The sequence below is a fragment of the Elephas maximus genome, chromosome 20 (genome assembly GCF_024166365.1).
Source record: "Elephas maximus indicus isolate mEleMax1 chromosome 20, mEleMax1 primary haplotype, whole genome shotgun sequence".
NCBI classification, from domain to species: Eukaryota; Metazoa; Chordata; class Mammalia; order Proboscidea; family Elephantidae; genus Elephas; species Elephas maximus.
Window position 1 is genome coordinate 77,215,824 of NC_064838.1, and position 16,608 is coordinate 77,232,431.

The following is a 16,608-nucleotide window of genomic DNA, read 5'->3' on the forward strand; positions in this document are numbered from 1 at the left end:
CATAGAAGGAAATTGATTTGTCTTTGGCTAATATGTCCACCGGCATCTTGGACTCAATTGCTGTGGAATAGCAGAGGTCACGGAAGGATAGGTGGCTGAGGAAAAAGTACATTGGCGTTTGAAGCTGGGAGTCCATTCTAATTAAAACAATCATTCCATGATTTGACAGAAGGTTGTCATTGTTAGGTGCCTTTGAATTGGCTTTGACTCATATGGACCCTATATACAATAGAAGCAAACACTGCTTAGTCATATGACATCCTCAAATTGTTGCAATTTTTTAGCCCTTTGTTGCAGCCACTGTGTCAACCCATCTCCTCAAGTGTCTTCCTCTTTTTCACTGACCCTCTACTTCACCAAGCATGATGTCCTTCCCCAGGGACTAGTGTCTCCTGATAACATGCCCAGAGTACGCGAGAGAAAGTCTTGCCATCTTCGCTTCAAAGGAACATTCTGGCTGTACTTCTTCCAAGACAGATTTGTTTGTTCCTCTGACAATCCATAGTATATTCAATATTCTTCTCCAACACCATAATTCATAAGGCATCGATTCTTCTTCAGTCTTCCTTATTCATCATCCAGCTTTCGTATGCATGAGAGGCAATTGAATACACCATGTCCCAGGTCAGGCGCACCTTAGTCCCCAAGGTGACATCTTTGCTTACTAGCACTTTAAAGAGGCCTTTTGAGCAGATTTTCCCAGTGCAATAAATTGTTTTATTTCTTGACATCTGCTTCTATGGGTGTTAAATATGGATCCAAGTAAAATGAAATCTTGACAAACTTCAATAGTTTCTCTGCCGGGAGGTTAATGACATAAATAACTAGAAACATGCTGAAGAGGGTCACTTTGATCTCTTCCTATTAGCAATTCAAAGAAGAAAAAAAAGAATTCACTCAAGGAGGGACAATTTTTCCTTTCTACTGTCCTTTGTTCTTATTTTAAACTGTTGATAAAATGATCCAGAAAATGGTAGATTTATGTTTAACACTTCTGGACATCCACAAAATATTGTCTATAAGTAGAAATAAATTTGTTCCTGTAAAACATCTTTTTTATCTTCACAATATTCAGATGTGTTGCTCCCTAAAGAGGCATTTTTTTTTTGACAATAATAAAAAATATTTATATGTCAGATAGGAAGTCGAGAAACTTTGATCTAAACCTCCAGGTTTCATGAGGCATGTGACTTCCTATTTCTTAATTTTTTTTTTTTGGACTTTACATCCTTATCTCCAGAAGTGAAGTTGGATGAATTGAAATCTCGATCCATTTTCAAAATAATGCCTGCCAAGAGTGCATTTATTAGCTCATGAAAAAAATAAAAACAATATGGAAAAAATACCAGTGTTAGAGAGCAAACCTGAAAGACACATGACTAAGCATCTGGTTTTCTTGCATATATTCACAGTGCCAGAAAAAGTGATCACAATTAATGTGCTCCTCAGAAATCATGATTGGCTTAAAAGCTTGCATTTTAGATCTGTAATCAGTGAGCATACCACTGAGTTGATAATAATGAAAATTGTTGTTACTAATCTTGGTCTACATCAACTATTTGGAGAGACATGAAGTACATTTACTAAAGTTTTCTCTGGAATTGTATCCCTGCTGTGCCACAATGTTCTTATGATTTGTAAAGAGCTTGGGTGCAAAGTTACAAATCTTGACATTCAAACAGAAATGCAAAAATAAATGGAAACAACAGAATCGAACACATACTTCGCATATCTTTGGATTTTAAATTAACTGTTTCATTACAGAATGGAAGTGAGCAGAGGGCTAATAAAATTTCTGAAATATATAAACTTTGTTTCTTATGCATATGTGTATTTATATGTGTGTAACGCGTTCGTGTGTGTGCGTGTCTCACTGTTGATACATAAGGATTGAAATGAGGATGATGGTCCAGTCTTTGTACACTTAAGTAACTATGTCATATGGTTCACAGGGAATTGCATATTTCAAAAGAGATTGACTCAAAATACAACCTAATCCTATAAATTGAGTCCTGCCTCATTAGTATAACTGCCACCTATCCCACCTCATTAACATCATAGAGGTAGGATTTACAACCCATAGGATAATCACATCAGATCACAAAATGATGGACAACCACACAATCTTGGGAGTCATGGTGTAGTCAAGTAGATACACATTTTGGGGAGACACAATTCAATCCATAACACCCTGTGAATACCTAAAAGAATTTAGCAAAGGCTGAGCTCTCAATTTTTTACTCCTGTCATCAAATTAATGTTAGGAAGATGACCGAAACTTATTTTTATGTTATGATTTTCAGCTACCCTGAGTCTATACCTCCTTCTGTCCAGTCAAATCAGAAATCCATTGAAACTTAATAGATTCTCTACTTCATCACTCCCAACTCTTTTCTACTCTTGTTTTTGTTTCTTCCATTTCTACCACACTCTCATTCACTTACTGACTTAGGAATGTTATTACTCTTCAGTGGTAATTTTTTTTTCTTTTTTATGTTCCACACACTATAAAATTCATCCCTTTAAATTGTACGTTTTAGTGTTATGTAGCATGTCCACAAGCTTGTACAACCACTACAGCTATCTAAGTCCATAGCATTTTTCATCATCCCAAAAAGCAGCCTGTACCCATTAATATTGTACTTTCACCAATCCCCCCAGATCCTGGAAACCACAACCTATTTTGTGAATCTATGCATTTGTCTATTCTGGACATTTCATAACAGCCATAACAGTAGAATCATGTAATGAGTGAATTTTTTTGCTGGACTTCTTTCTTTAGTATATTATTTTCAATGTTCATCCATATTGTAATATGTATCAATACTCCATCCTTTCTCATGACTGAATAGTATCCCATTATATACTATATTTTGTTTACCCATACATCACTGAATGGACACATGGGTTGTTTACAGTTTTGGGCTATTATGAATATTTGCTGCTATGAATATTTGTATCAGTATTAGTGTTAAGTGATGCTTTCTTCACCATCGCATCCCTGGGTTGTATAAAAGATTAACGTGCTCTGCAGCTAACTGAAAGCTTGGAGGTTTGAGTCAACCCAGGTGCCTCGGAAAACAGACCTGGCAATCTACTTCCAAAAGGCCACAACCATTGAAAACTTTATGTAGTGAAGTTCTACTCTGAAACACATGATGTTGCCATGAGTCAGAATTGACAGCAATCGGTATGGTTTGGGTTTTGGTAGAAAAGTAGCATAAGCCATGTGGAAAGCTGAAAAGATGATAGCCATCTCATATACAGAGTCATGGTGCCATCTACGTAAGTGCTTCCACTTGAACACATTGAAAAAATACCGACACCCTCTATTTTCAGTCAGTCCCTTCTCTGAAAACATTTATATTTTCCCATAAGAGATATAATCTCTTTTCTTGAGTACGAAAAGACAGTGGTGTATCAAAAATGAGATTTTTATATGCAGCTTTATACTTTCCAATACAAATGTTATCACATGCTTATATATGTTAATAATTTGGAGCAATGAAAAGCTGTGTTGCGATAATATATCTAATCTTGCTCTCCGTGGCTGGCATGATCCTCTACAACCTTGGCTAAGTAAATCTGAAATTTAATCTAATATTAAACAGTGCGATTGTCTTTGTAGCTGGATGTGAGTGTGTTCTCTTCCAAATTAAGCAACAGAAGTGCTCAGGAGAACCACTGTTGGTCAGAAATCTCAAGAAAACCTCCAGAGAAAATTGATAATAGAAAGAAATCAACAACTGATAATTGACTTTGGCTACATCTTGCAGGTTTTTACAACAAAGAGTACATGGATTTAAACATACCTTTCAATGCTGACATTTCTAGAACATGGATTATAAAATTCATTATTATGCAATAATAATCATATATAGAAAAACATCAGTTACTGAAATACATTTCCCAATAATCACATGGTTCAATTTCCATTGTCAAACGCCTTTTCCTGGGTTTGCTGCTCTGCTCTGTGGGTTGACTTCCTCATGAGGATGCAGTCAGGACCCTGTGAGGCATCAGCACTTCTTCTGTTTCTGAGATGCTGTAGGAGGATGGTTTACACCGTCAGTAATACTTTGGTGTAGAAAAAGGTAAGAGAAAAAAGGAAAAACAAATGTTTTGTGTAGTAATTAACCTATTCTTCCACTCCCACTTAAAAAAAATTCCCAAAGTGCTTTGGAGTGGATTGGACACAGAAGGTTCTCTGCAAGGAGCTGAACTGCTATTCAGCAAACTGGGATTTGGTTTTTCTGTTACTGCTTTCCTAGCAGTCCTGCTTCTCACTATCTCATTGCATGATACGCCTTTATTAATGAAGGTGAGCATATTGTATAAACATACACACACAATAACTAACATCTGTTCAGTGCCTAAAATGGCTTAAGCGCTACTCTCAGCACTAATGCACTTTATCATTCAACAACCAGTGACGTGGTTACTGTATTCTCCCGATTTCTCATATGAGGAAACCAAGGCACACATAAATTAAGTAGCTTGCTCAAGGTGCTATTTGTTAGTCGGGCACAGAGTTGACATGTAAACCAAAGCAATCTGGCTCCTTCTGTCATCCAGTAATCTACCCGTGTATATGAGATATTCTGTTTTTTTTTACAGCACACACACACACACACAAAAAAAAAACAATGTATTTACTGTATGTGTTAAGACAGCCTGATGCAACCTGTTTGAGCTAGAAACCCAAGCTAGAAACATTTAAACACTAGTCTGATTTATTTAGTGGCAATTGTAACACTTTTAAACGCAGTCTTATATACTGGGGTTATGAAATGCTTTCGACTGTGTATAAAAGAAAACGCATTTAGCTGCTTGGTAAAATCCCTTGTGTGAGAAGTTGTGTGTGTACTGGTAAAATGATTACAGTTTCCCAATCAGAGTTTATAATTGGGGAATTGGTGAGTCCCCGGAGCTTAAAGTCTCATGAGGAATCTGTCTTTGATCTTAGAGCTTTCTTAGCTGCATCTTTTACATCTTTGTTTCTCAAACTGTAAATCAGTGGATTTAGCACTGGGATGACAATGGTGTAGAACATCGAGATGATTTTATTAGCGTTGGGAGAATACAGGGAGCTGGGCCTTGAGTAAATAAACAGTAGAGTCCCCTGATAAATGACCACAGAAGTCAGGTGAGAGGCACATGTGGAGAAGGCTTTCTTCCTCCCACTGGAAGAGCGAGTCTTTAAGACTGAGAGAAGAATGAAATAGTAGGCGATAACAATGATGATGAAGCAGATGATTTCCACGGAGCTGCCATATGTGGAGAGGAGCCACTCACTAACTGAGGTGTCTGTGCAGGAGAGCTTAAGCAGTGGAGGGAGGTCACAGAAAAAATGATTAATCACATTTTTGTCACAGTATTTCAGAATAAAGGCAAAGGATGTATGAACCAGGGAGCTTATGTTGCCACCAATATAGGACAAGACAATCAGCCATACACAGGTGTCCCGGGACATCACAACTGTATACAGCAAAGGGTTACAGATGGCGACATAGCGATCATAGGCCATGGCAGCCAAGATAAAGGATTCTGTATCTGCAAAAGTACAGAAAAAATAGAACTGCAGGGCACAGCCATAATAGGAAATGGATTTGTTCTCTGAGAGGAAGTTGACCAGCATTTTGGGAACAATGACTGAGGAATAACAAAGGTCTACAAAGGATAGGTTACTGAGAAAAAAATACATGGGGGTTTGAAGACGGGAATCTATTCTGATTAACATTATCAAGCCAATGTTCCCCATTAGAATCACACCATACAACATCAGAAACACCAGGAATAGGACAATCTGCAGTTCAGGGCATGTTGGAAAGCCTAATAGAACAAATTCAGTCACCAAGGTGTAGTTTCCTTCTATCAGTTCCATATTATTAATTTTTTTTTCCTTTTTTGAGAATCCTAACATCCTAAAACATTATAATAATGAAAGAGAAATGAAATTAGATGTAATCATAAATTAGTTTGATTGTTCCTTCTATCAGTTCCATATTATTAATTTTTTTTTCCTTTTTTGAGAATCCTAATATCCTAAAACATTATAATAATGAAAGAGAAATAAAATTAGATGTAATCATAAATTAGTTTGATTGTTCAACAAACCATCAGTCAAGTAAAGAAACTTCTCTTCAAATACAAAATTTGAGAGATATATTTCAGAATTCAATAGCTGTTAAATTCCATGGTCGCAAGTTTTATTTAATTTCTTTCATTAATGACTATTTCTTCCAATCAACAGTTGGCTCCATAGTACAGAGGGCATGTTGGAGTTTGCTTACCTTTTTGTACCTGAAATGTAACACTGTAGTTACAGTACAAGATTAGATGGATTAATGAATGGACTGAGGATTGTATAAAGGAAAGAAGAAATATCGATATTTATTAAACAGACAACGACTTGTAGAACATGCCTTAGAATGAGGAGAATTATGGAGGCATTTGCTTTTTCTCTCAAGAAATTATAGTCAAAAGATAGAGAGGTATAATAAAACATACACCAGCTAATTGTTTTTTGTACTTATTTCTTGTTAATATAAAGTAATGTAATATTAGTGAAATAAAACCAATGTCACTAATTACCTACCATGAGTATATTTTTAAAAGAAGTTAGGGTAATTCTATAAATCCTGTATTAGCCAAGCTGATTAAATTTGTTAAATATATATCGTTCCATCAATCACAATGCCCAGCTTCCAATGAGCACAGAATGAATATTAAATAAGTAAGTAGAAACCTGCTGGTGTAGTTGGTTAAGTGCTATAGCTGCTAATGAAAGGGTCAGCAGTTCGAATCCACCAGGTGCTCCTTGGAAACTCTATGGGGCAGTTCTACTCTCTCCTATAGGGTTGCTGGGAGTCGGAGTCGACTCGATGGCACTGTGTTTGTTTTTGGTTTAAATAAGTAAGTAGACACACACACAAAAAAGGTTTAAGTTACTTCAAATGAAATAAAATCATTCTATATGTCCTTCTCACTGAAATATAGTAGCCGCTATTACTTTTTATGTTTTTATAATTCAGGGTATTTATACTGAGAAATCTGTCAATCAATTTTCCTGGGGTTTCAGAATACTTCTAACAGTTGAAAGAATTTTAACTTAACCTGGAACAGTAAGAAATTTGAAGCTAACCTTGAAGGATAGACTTGAAAAATATATGAAAACAAATGAGCAAAGCATCCAATGAGCTATGTTAGTGTTGCCTCAGAGATCCCAAGAAGGGAATTAAAAATGTTTTTGGGTCACTAGCTCATTACATGTATAAAAACTCAGCGACGGTGCTATCAACTTTATCTCATTCAGTAACTAAAACCACCCTATGGCACAGACACAGAGAATCTGTTGAGAATCAGAAGGGTTAATTACTTGTGTGGTCACGTTATTGTATCCAAGAGTGGGAATGAGATGCAGCACTACAGCAAGACAGCAGTTAACTTACTCTTAGTTCACCTGTTTTCAATATAATCAGGTTATTTAGGAAAGATAAGACCTCTGCTTTAGACTTAGAAAAAATATGGTTGGAATTCTATCTTGACTACAAGAGTACTGTGGGATCTTGGGCAAATTAATATAAAATATATTATTTTTACATATGAATGATAACAAATATCTCACAGGGTTGCTGTACTGATCAAATAAAAAAAAAAAATGATCTCCCTGTCCACCTACCATCCAACCATCCATTTATCTACTTACCTACCTACATACTTACCTATCTGTCCATCCATGTAGTTACTTTTCAGAGTGGCTGACACAGTTAGGAAAACATCAAAAACTTGTCTCAATAGCCACACTGCTCTCACTTAATCATATTTATGACTAGAGCTGTAAGCCAAGGTTTCATTAATAATGGCTAGCATTTATATAGTGATTGTTAGCTTCAAGGTGATATTCTAAAGACTACATATATCTTATTAAATTGTCACAACAAAAATAACCAAGGTTTGATCTACATACTATTATTATCATTTTTCTCTTACAAATAAGGGAAATAAGACACTTGGGATTTGAGAGCTAGGATGTAATAGAGACAGCATTGGAACCTAAGAGCCTGCATCCAAAGCCTTATGATACATAAATAGGCTCTTTCGTCGATAGATCGTCATTATTCATTTTTTTATTTTGGATGAGAAACTTAAAGCTTAGCATAATATAAGGTCTTGTAGTTGGTAGCTGCAAATTAAAATTTGTATGTGTCCAAAGTCAAGGCCTGTGACAGTAACCTTGAGGGTGATTGGACTATGTATAATGTGGCCACCATAAGACAGGGTGCGGGACGTAGGGAAGCTGAGGGAAGGAATAAGTGGCTTACATATTTACTGAACAGAGCACATACTTCTGGAAACTTCACATTGATCGTTCCTTCTTATAGTCTAAAAATATTTCATCTACACAAAGGTGAGAGGGAAGTAAAGAGGCATTAAGTATAGTGGTAGGAGAAGACAGCAGTCCTGAGATTCTTGTTTTAAACAGAAATTAACAAAAAGATCCAGTCAATATGCTTTGATTCACTATTTTTTTCCCCAAAGATATCACAACACAATCTTAAGATAGACAATAAGTTTAAATTAATTCAAAATATCAGGGAACCAGTCATGCTTCAGCTCTCTTATCTGTAATACATATGTAAAAGCTTTTTTAAATGCTTTACATTTACAAAGAAGTTGTATCAGAAAAGGTGATGTATGATGCATTACCTTGTGGGTACAGTACTAACAGATAAAGGTGCTTTTCCACATTTTTGAACATAAATTAATGGTTCTTTCTCTTAGGTCCATGAAAGCCAATTTATACACCATTAAAACCAGTCTAGTAGCCACAGAAGTTACTTACCAAGGAAAGAACTGTTTTCCAAGAACCTGGATGAATACTTTTGTCAATAGATCCAAGGGCTTTTAAATACATTCTCATGGCATTGGGGACCTAACAATTGAAGGGTTCCAAACATGCTCATTTTAAAGAGAAACCTGGGGAATAATTAGCAGGATTACTGACATTGTGTTAGGTTTTTTTTTTTTAATTAGTTGCATAAGTAATTATTAGATAACCACTGTTAGCATCAATTTGAATAGTAATTTTAATTCTTACTGATTTTGAGATTATTTTTAATGATACTTAGAATTCTATGAAAGACCTACTTTAAGGGGTTCTTTGAAAATAGTTCAAATATTAAAAAATGCAATGATTGTCTTTTAAATTTGGCAAGCAAAAACAAAAATAATATTTTATTAAATAAAATGATAAAATGTTAGCTATCAATAAAAAGAGTGGAAAATTTTTTCATCCAATTCAAATTAGAATTCACAAAAAAGAATCAAATCAACATTCTATAACTGGAAAAATAAAATACTTATATTTAACAACTTATTGAATGGATTTCAACATCACTTTGAATACTAGGGATCAGGTGATTGGGTGGACAAGTACTGTCAGAAGAGTCTATATTAAGGCTTTGTCTTGGAGTTTGCAACTAACGTGATATAGGAAATCATCAGGAAAAATATATGTTACTATCACTAAAACATCTAGAATATACATCTTGAACCTTAAAAATCAGAATTTCCTGGGTACTACTCTTTCATTTAGAAGGTGCTCAGCTGAATAATTTCAAAATGCTTTCTTTGTATTACAGAACCTACAGAGTTTTACATCTTTCACACACTAGATGTTACCAGGGCAAATTACCCAAACACAAAATTAGTAAGCAAGTTTCTTCAAATCATCAAAAATTCCGTAATCTTTCAGTGTTCTTAGAGATCTTTGGCACAACCCAGATCTTTCATGAGGCTAGACAATGCTCTGTTTCTCAGTCTGTAAATATCTTTTTCAAATTTGCTTATTTTCATTTAAGCCACTCTTCTGTTACTTTGATAGGTTGATATCACATGTCCATATGCGCATGATACTCTTATACTTCAAATCCAAGTAAACCATCATCAAACAAAAAACCCCAACCTCTGAATTTCCCTTCCCTTGGTGTCAATACCTCAATATGTCGAACTGGTTTTCTAATTAATTAAAATAAAATTGAATTAATATTGAACTTGTGTTTTTAACAAGTATCAAACTAGCAAAGGCTAATGGTAATTTTCCAATAAATAAATACTGGAGAAGCTGTAAAAGTAAGAGAAACAATGATATTTCTAAGAATTAGCAAAAAAAATTTGTAAGAGGAGAGGTTCTCTTTCTGTGTATATAGCTTGTTAAGATATTGAGACCAACTCCCTTCCTGGAAAAAAAAAATAATAATGCAGAAAGCTACTTTAAATCCACTCAAAAACATAAGTGAACTGACAAGTTATTTAGTTACCATTAGAGCAAGGATCAAGAAGAAAATATTCTCATCACTTTATAATGTGTAAATAATACAAATATTTGGAGCCATAAGTTAAAATGAATCTAATGAACATTGCAAGAAAACCCAGACCCAGCTCAGCTACAAATCTGCCTTGGAAGTACAGCTAGAATGCTTCTTAGAAGCAGTGATGGTGAGACTTTGAGTCACATACTTTGGACATGTTATAAGGAGGGACCAGTCCCTGGAGAAGGACATTATGCTTGGTAAAATAGAGGGTCAGCAATAAAGAAGACCCTCAGTGAGTTGGATTGACACAGTGGCTACAACAATGGGCTCAAACATAAAGATTATGAGGCTGGTGCAGGATGGGGCAGTGTTATTTGTTGTACATAAAGTCAATATGAGTCAGAACCGACTCAATGGTACCTAACAACATTATCTTGTATCCAGAAAAAAATATCCCTCAAAACTTTGTTACAAAAAAAACCTCAGATCACAAAGGACTTCACTGGTGAATTACAAATATTTTAGAAAGAAACTATATCAAATTATACAAAATTGTTCAGAGAATAGAGACATACAGAATACTTACTTGTCGTAGAAGGACAAAATAACCCTAAAAGGGAACTTGAGAAGGACTTTCAACAACATCAAAAAAGAGACATACAAAAAAATCAAACCCATTACCATCAAGTAGATTCTGACTCATGGCAACCTCATGTGTGCCAAATAGAACTGCACATAGAGTTTTCAAGGCTGTGATCTTTCAGAAGCTGATCACCAGTCAGGTCTTCTGTGGCATCTCTGGGTAGGTTCAAACCACCAACCTTTTGGCTAGTAGTTGAACTCTTAAATGTTTGCACTCCCCGAGGACTTTTTAATATATGAATATTGCTACAGAATTTGCACATATGTCTGTGAAGCCGCCTCTTTTAGGAATGTAAGAGACTCTGACCTACCTAAAAAAAATCTAGCACATTTAACATTTCAGAAACATGTTAATTCATATAGAGATTGCAAGAAAAAGCAACAAAACTCACATAATTATATTATTTTTAATTTTTGTTTATTAAATTATTTTATTTGTATATATAAGTGTATATATAGGAGTTCTTGGATGTTCAGTGCTAGAATACTAGCCTAAAGGTAGTCAATTCAAACTCACCCAGAGGTGCCTTGGAAGTTAAAATCCCATTAACTTCAAAAGATAAATCTTAGGCATATGAATCTTGTATAATCTTACTCCAACAGCAGAAAAAAATGACAATATAGAGGAAGGAGAGTAACGGCACTATAGAGTAACAAGATGTAAACAAGTTTACCAAAATTTTAATATATAAATGATGTATAAAAGACAATGCATAAATGGTCTTTGTCAAAGCAATAGAAGAAGCAATCCTGTGTGTGTATCAACAATCATCCAATTTGGATGCAGACAGGAATGCACACAGATTTTCTTCTTTATTAAACATGTATTTCTGAGGATGAATATATTAAATACACCCTTATGATGAAAGAGAGAACCTCAATATTCAAAAAAAAAAAGGTCCAACAAATTATATATTAGATTCCTCACATGTGGCCAAAAAAAATAAAACCAGACCCATTGCTATCAAGTCGATTCCAACTCATAGTGATCCTATATGACAGAGCAGAACGGCCACATAGGGTTTCCAAAGTGTGACTGGTGGATTCAAACTGCTGATGTTTTGGTTAGCAGCTAAACTCTTAACCACTGGGTCACCAGGACTCCACTGTGTGGTGAGAGGTCAGTAAATGACACCATCCAGAAAGCTGGAACAATATAAAATTCAGTGGAAAAAAAGATATGATAAATAAAAGTAAATTATAGGTTTTTCTTCAAGAAATTATGTATAGAGAGTAAATTATAGGTTTTTCTTCAAGAAATTATGTATAGAGATCTTAGTGGCAATCATGAGCTAGTCAGTGAATCATATAATCAGGAAAGGTTATAATAATTGTCACTTTACTAATTGTAAATGTGATGAAAAAATTAGTTAAATGATTTGTTCAAGATATTAGTAATAAAAAGTTTAAAAATCAGTTATCTGAACTACTGGGATAGCATTGTCTCATAACATTGTGATATACATTTATTAAATTTTAAAAAATTACCACCAAAACTGCCACCATAATAGTCATTTCTGTCATCACTACCATCATCATCATCATGGACTATTTATCAAATTCTTGTATCTTATAAAATATTAAATGAAAAATGATGTATGCATTTTTTTCTAAATTTTATTCATTTTGTTATGTTTTTTTGAGAATATACACAGCAAAACATACTCCAATTCAACAGTTTCAAAACGTCCAGTTTAGTGACATTGATTATATTCACCCTCATTTTCTGAGTTGTTCCCCCTTCATTAACATAAACTTACTACCCTCGAAGATTCTTATCTAATCTTTCGAGTTGCTGGTATTATTTTGATCCCGTTTGAACAGTTCTTAAAATAGCCAAATGCTCAAGGCAGACCTTTTTTAGTAGTTAAGTTAAACTACATCCCATTTTAAGATGACTTCAGGGGACATTTTTGGTTTAAGGTTTAAAGTTTATCTCAGGGTAATATTTTCAGGGATTCATCCAACATTAGTGGCTCCAGAAAGTCTGGAGTCCATGAGAATTTGTAACTCCATTCTGCATTTTTCCACTTTTGATCAAGATTTCTCCATGGAATCTTTGATCAAAATATTCAGTGATGTTTGCCAGGTACCATGCAGTTCTCCTGGGCTCAGGCCAAAGGAGGCAATTGTTCATGGAGGCAAGTAGCCACACATTCCATATCCTCCTTCTATTCTTGACTCTTCTTTTTCCTCTGATGTCTGAAATGAATAGAAACTAATTGTTGTGCCTTGGATGGCAGCTTGCAAGCTTTTAAGACTCAAGGCACCATACAATGAACTATGAAGTAGAACAGACGCACTGAACATGTTATTAGGCCAGTTAACTGGGATGTCCCATGAAACCATGACCTTATACCTCCATACCAAAGAACCAAGTCCTCTGAGGTGTTTGGTATATGCATATAAGGTGTTTAATATATGCATTTTACTCCATAAAGAAACAAATAAGTGCATAAATGTAGGACATCATGTCAGATGGCAGAAGATGTACATAGCTTGATGAAGGAGAAATATAACTGCAATAGAGGAACTAAAATTGTCTTGCATATATGTGTACAATCATAACTAACTTACAGAATGTCACAATTATCAAGAGACCGGCTAATAGAAATTCTCAGGGACAGATGTACTGAATAATATCTTTATGTGAATTGTTGATTGGAGGATCTGGAGTTGGCAGGATGGGCATTAATGGCTGTGTTGACAGATGGTCACTTTTCTTGATAATGCCAGTTAAAAAGTTTACTAATTTCAATTACTTTAGAAACGACTAAATTTTGCAAACATCAGCCAAATATATATAATCATAATAGTGTGGACCATGGTGATTCAAGAAATAAATTCAAACTTTTTCCTCCTCTTTTATCTCATAGGCTTTTTTTTTTTTTTAAATCTGAAGTGATATAAGAGTTGCTGTTTGAAGTGCAGTGATGAAAGGGATGTAATAAACCAGAGCATTCGGCCATAATTGCTAAAAAGAACATAGAAATATGTGGAAATTTAACTGGTTGATGTGAGTAGGGGTCTTCTGCTACATTGTGTGCTCTGGCAGGAAGTTACGAGGGTGAGAACTAAGTGTATGTAAGCTCTCTTTTGCAAATGTGATTTGAATCACTCTACACGGGGGGCATTGGTGGTTCAGTGTTAGAATTCTTGTCTTCCACGCAGGAGACCTGGGTTCAGTTCTTGGCCAGTGCACCGCCACCACAGCCATCACCCATCTGTCAGTGTAGGTTTGAATGTCACCATGATGCTGAGCAGGTTTCAGTGGTGCTTCTAGACTAAGATGGACTAGAAAGAAAGGCCTGGCTATCTACTTCTGAAAAATCAGCTAATGAAAACCCTATGGATCAGAATGGACTGACCCACACAACCGATCATGCAGATGGGATACGAACAGGCAGTGTTTCTGTCCATTGTGTATGGGGTCGCCATGAGTCAGGCTGACTGGACAGCAGGTAACAACAACAGTCCCACATGCGTGCATAGTAGGTTTAATAAATGTGCTCTCAATGCTCATTGATGCTCTAAAATCTCTAGGTTTACCCAAAAGATTGAAGTAGGAGGTAGCAGTATCCATTTGTCCATGCACTCAGTTAATTACTCAACAAACACTCATTTGTCATTTACTACTATCCAGCCACAAACAAAACAATGGTTTTTTTTTTCTATTGTCCAGTGTCTCTGATATAGAATCAGAAAAGAATTTTAGCAAATACAAGTATGAAAATTTAGACAACTAATTAATTAAGGCAACTAATCTTGTATACTTGGAAGAATATTTAAGCTAAAAATTTTAATAGCTTGAATTTTGTTCTTAGTTTTAATAAAGGAAGTGTGGAAGAGATCACAGTTTTATTTATACAACAAGATTATTGTATAGATATGGAACAGTGAAGTTAGATCAGTTTTTCAAGTATACACTTAAGCACAGTAAACTTTAAGCTAGGTATCTCAAAGCACCTCCTAAGCTGGAAGTGGTTGACTTGTCAATGCGGAAATGTAAAGATTTGAGATATTTCATAACTGTGTGACATACACTTAAAATGTTAATAACTAAGCTCATCATACTGCTTTCAAAATGTAGTGAAATAAACACAACAGAACATTTGCCAATTCAACAAATTCTACATGCATAATTGAGTGACATTAAATATATTCTTCATGTTGTACAGCCATTATCGTTACCATTTTACAAATTATTCCACCGCCATTATCATAAACACAATGCCTCCTAGGTAAAAATTCTCCTTTTCTCCCTACTCTCGTAAGTGAGGTCATAAAATATTTGTCTTTGTGCAACTAATTTATTTCATTCAGCATAAAGTTTTCAAGTTTCATCTATGTTGTGCTGTGTATCAGGACTTTATTTCTCTTTAGGATCGAGCAATATTAAATGTAACACATTTATCTGCTGATGGACCCTTAGGTTGTTTCTACCTATCATACTTTTTTTTAAGCAATAATTTTCTCAGTGCGGCAATGATATCCTTATTTCTAAGGCTGTATATCATGGGATTAAACATCGGAGTCAGTATAGTGTAGAAAAGAGATAGCAGTTTGTCCGCTCCTGCAGAATGATAGGATTTGGGTCTTAAATAGGTGATGGTAGCAGATCCAAAGAATAAAACCACAACCAGCAGGTGGGAAGAACATGTGGAGAAGGCTTAAGCCTGTCCTGAGGCTGTTGGCAACTTTAGAATGGCGGAAATGATTTTGCTGTAGGAGGCAAGTATCAACATAAAAGGGACAGCAGCAAACAACATAGTTACGGCATAGACAGACAGCTCATGAACAGAAGTGTCCCCACAGGCCAGCTTGATAATGGGGGAGATGTCACAGAAGAAGTGGTTAATTTGGTTACAATTGCAAAAATGCAGAGAGAAAACTTTAGCTGTTTGCCCTATCTGGACTGGGATGCCAATGATCCAAGAGCCAACTGCTAGCTGGACACACATCTTTTGGTTCATGACTAGAGGGTAGTGCAGAGGGTTACAAATAGCCACATAGTGGTCATAAGCCATCACGACCAGGAGGAAACATTCAGTGGCCCCCAGCATAAGAAAGAAGCACATTTGGGTGGCACATCCCAGCACAGAAATGCTTCTGTCCTGAGTCCAAAGATTCACTAGCATCCTGGGGAGAGTGACAGTTACATAAGAAATTTCCAATAAGGAAAAATTTGTCAGGAAAAAATACATGGGTTTCTGTAATGCAGGATCAAGTCTGATTAGTATTATTATGAGGCTACTTCCAATTATAACAATTATGTAAATGATGGAGAACACTCCAGATAGAAACCCTTGGAGATTTGAAAGGTCAGAAAATCCCAGCAGTACAAATTGAATCACCTTAGAAACGTTGCCTTCAGCTTTTTTCACTTCACATTTCATCTGTTGGAATGATAAAATCAGAAGTACAATTTACTTCACTTTTCTTGGCTTCGCACCCTTACTTGCAAACTGTGGGTGGCATGTCTTACAATTTTTCCAATTCTCTATAAGAACAATTCCTATAAATGACAGTTGCTCTAAAAAGATGGTCAAGTGTTTTCTTAAATTCTTGTTCAGTAGATCCATACAAAACGTTTTTTTTTTTTTTTTTTTTTCTGCTATGGGTGTTCTTGTATTTCCTTGTTTCTTTGATC

General features: G+C 35.4%; 1 protein-coding gene and 1 pseudogene across 1 annotated transcript; both read right to left on the reverse strand.

The window, feature by feature from the left end:
* Nucleotides 1-4,939: 4,939 nt before the first annotated feature.
* LOC126064081 (olfactory receptor-like protein OLF1) lies at nucleotides 4,940-5,884 on the reverse strand. The gene has a single exon (XM_049862711.1). It carries the CDS (start codon nucleotides 5,882-5,884, stop codon nucleotides 4,940-4,942), a length of 945 nt encoding a protein of 314 aa, XP_049718668.1.
* Nucleotides 5,885-15,397: 9,513 nt separating this feature from the next.
* LOC126063723 (olfactory receptor 10AG1-like) lies at nucleotides 15,398-16,360 on the reverse strand (annotated as a pseudogene).
* Nucleotides 16,361-16,608: the final 248 nt, after the last annotated feature.

Bases quoted from the DNA above. Each gene is read 5' to 3' on its own strand.
- LOC126064081 (XM_049862711.1), bottom strand. From the start codon at position 5,884: ATGGAACTGATAGAAGGAAACTACACCTTGGTGACTGAATTTGTTCTA.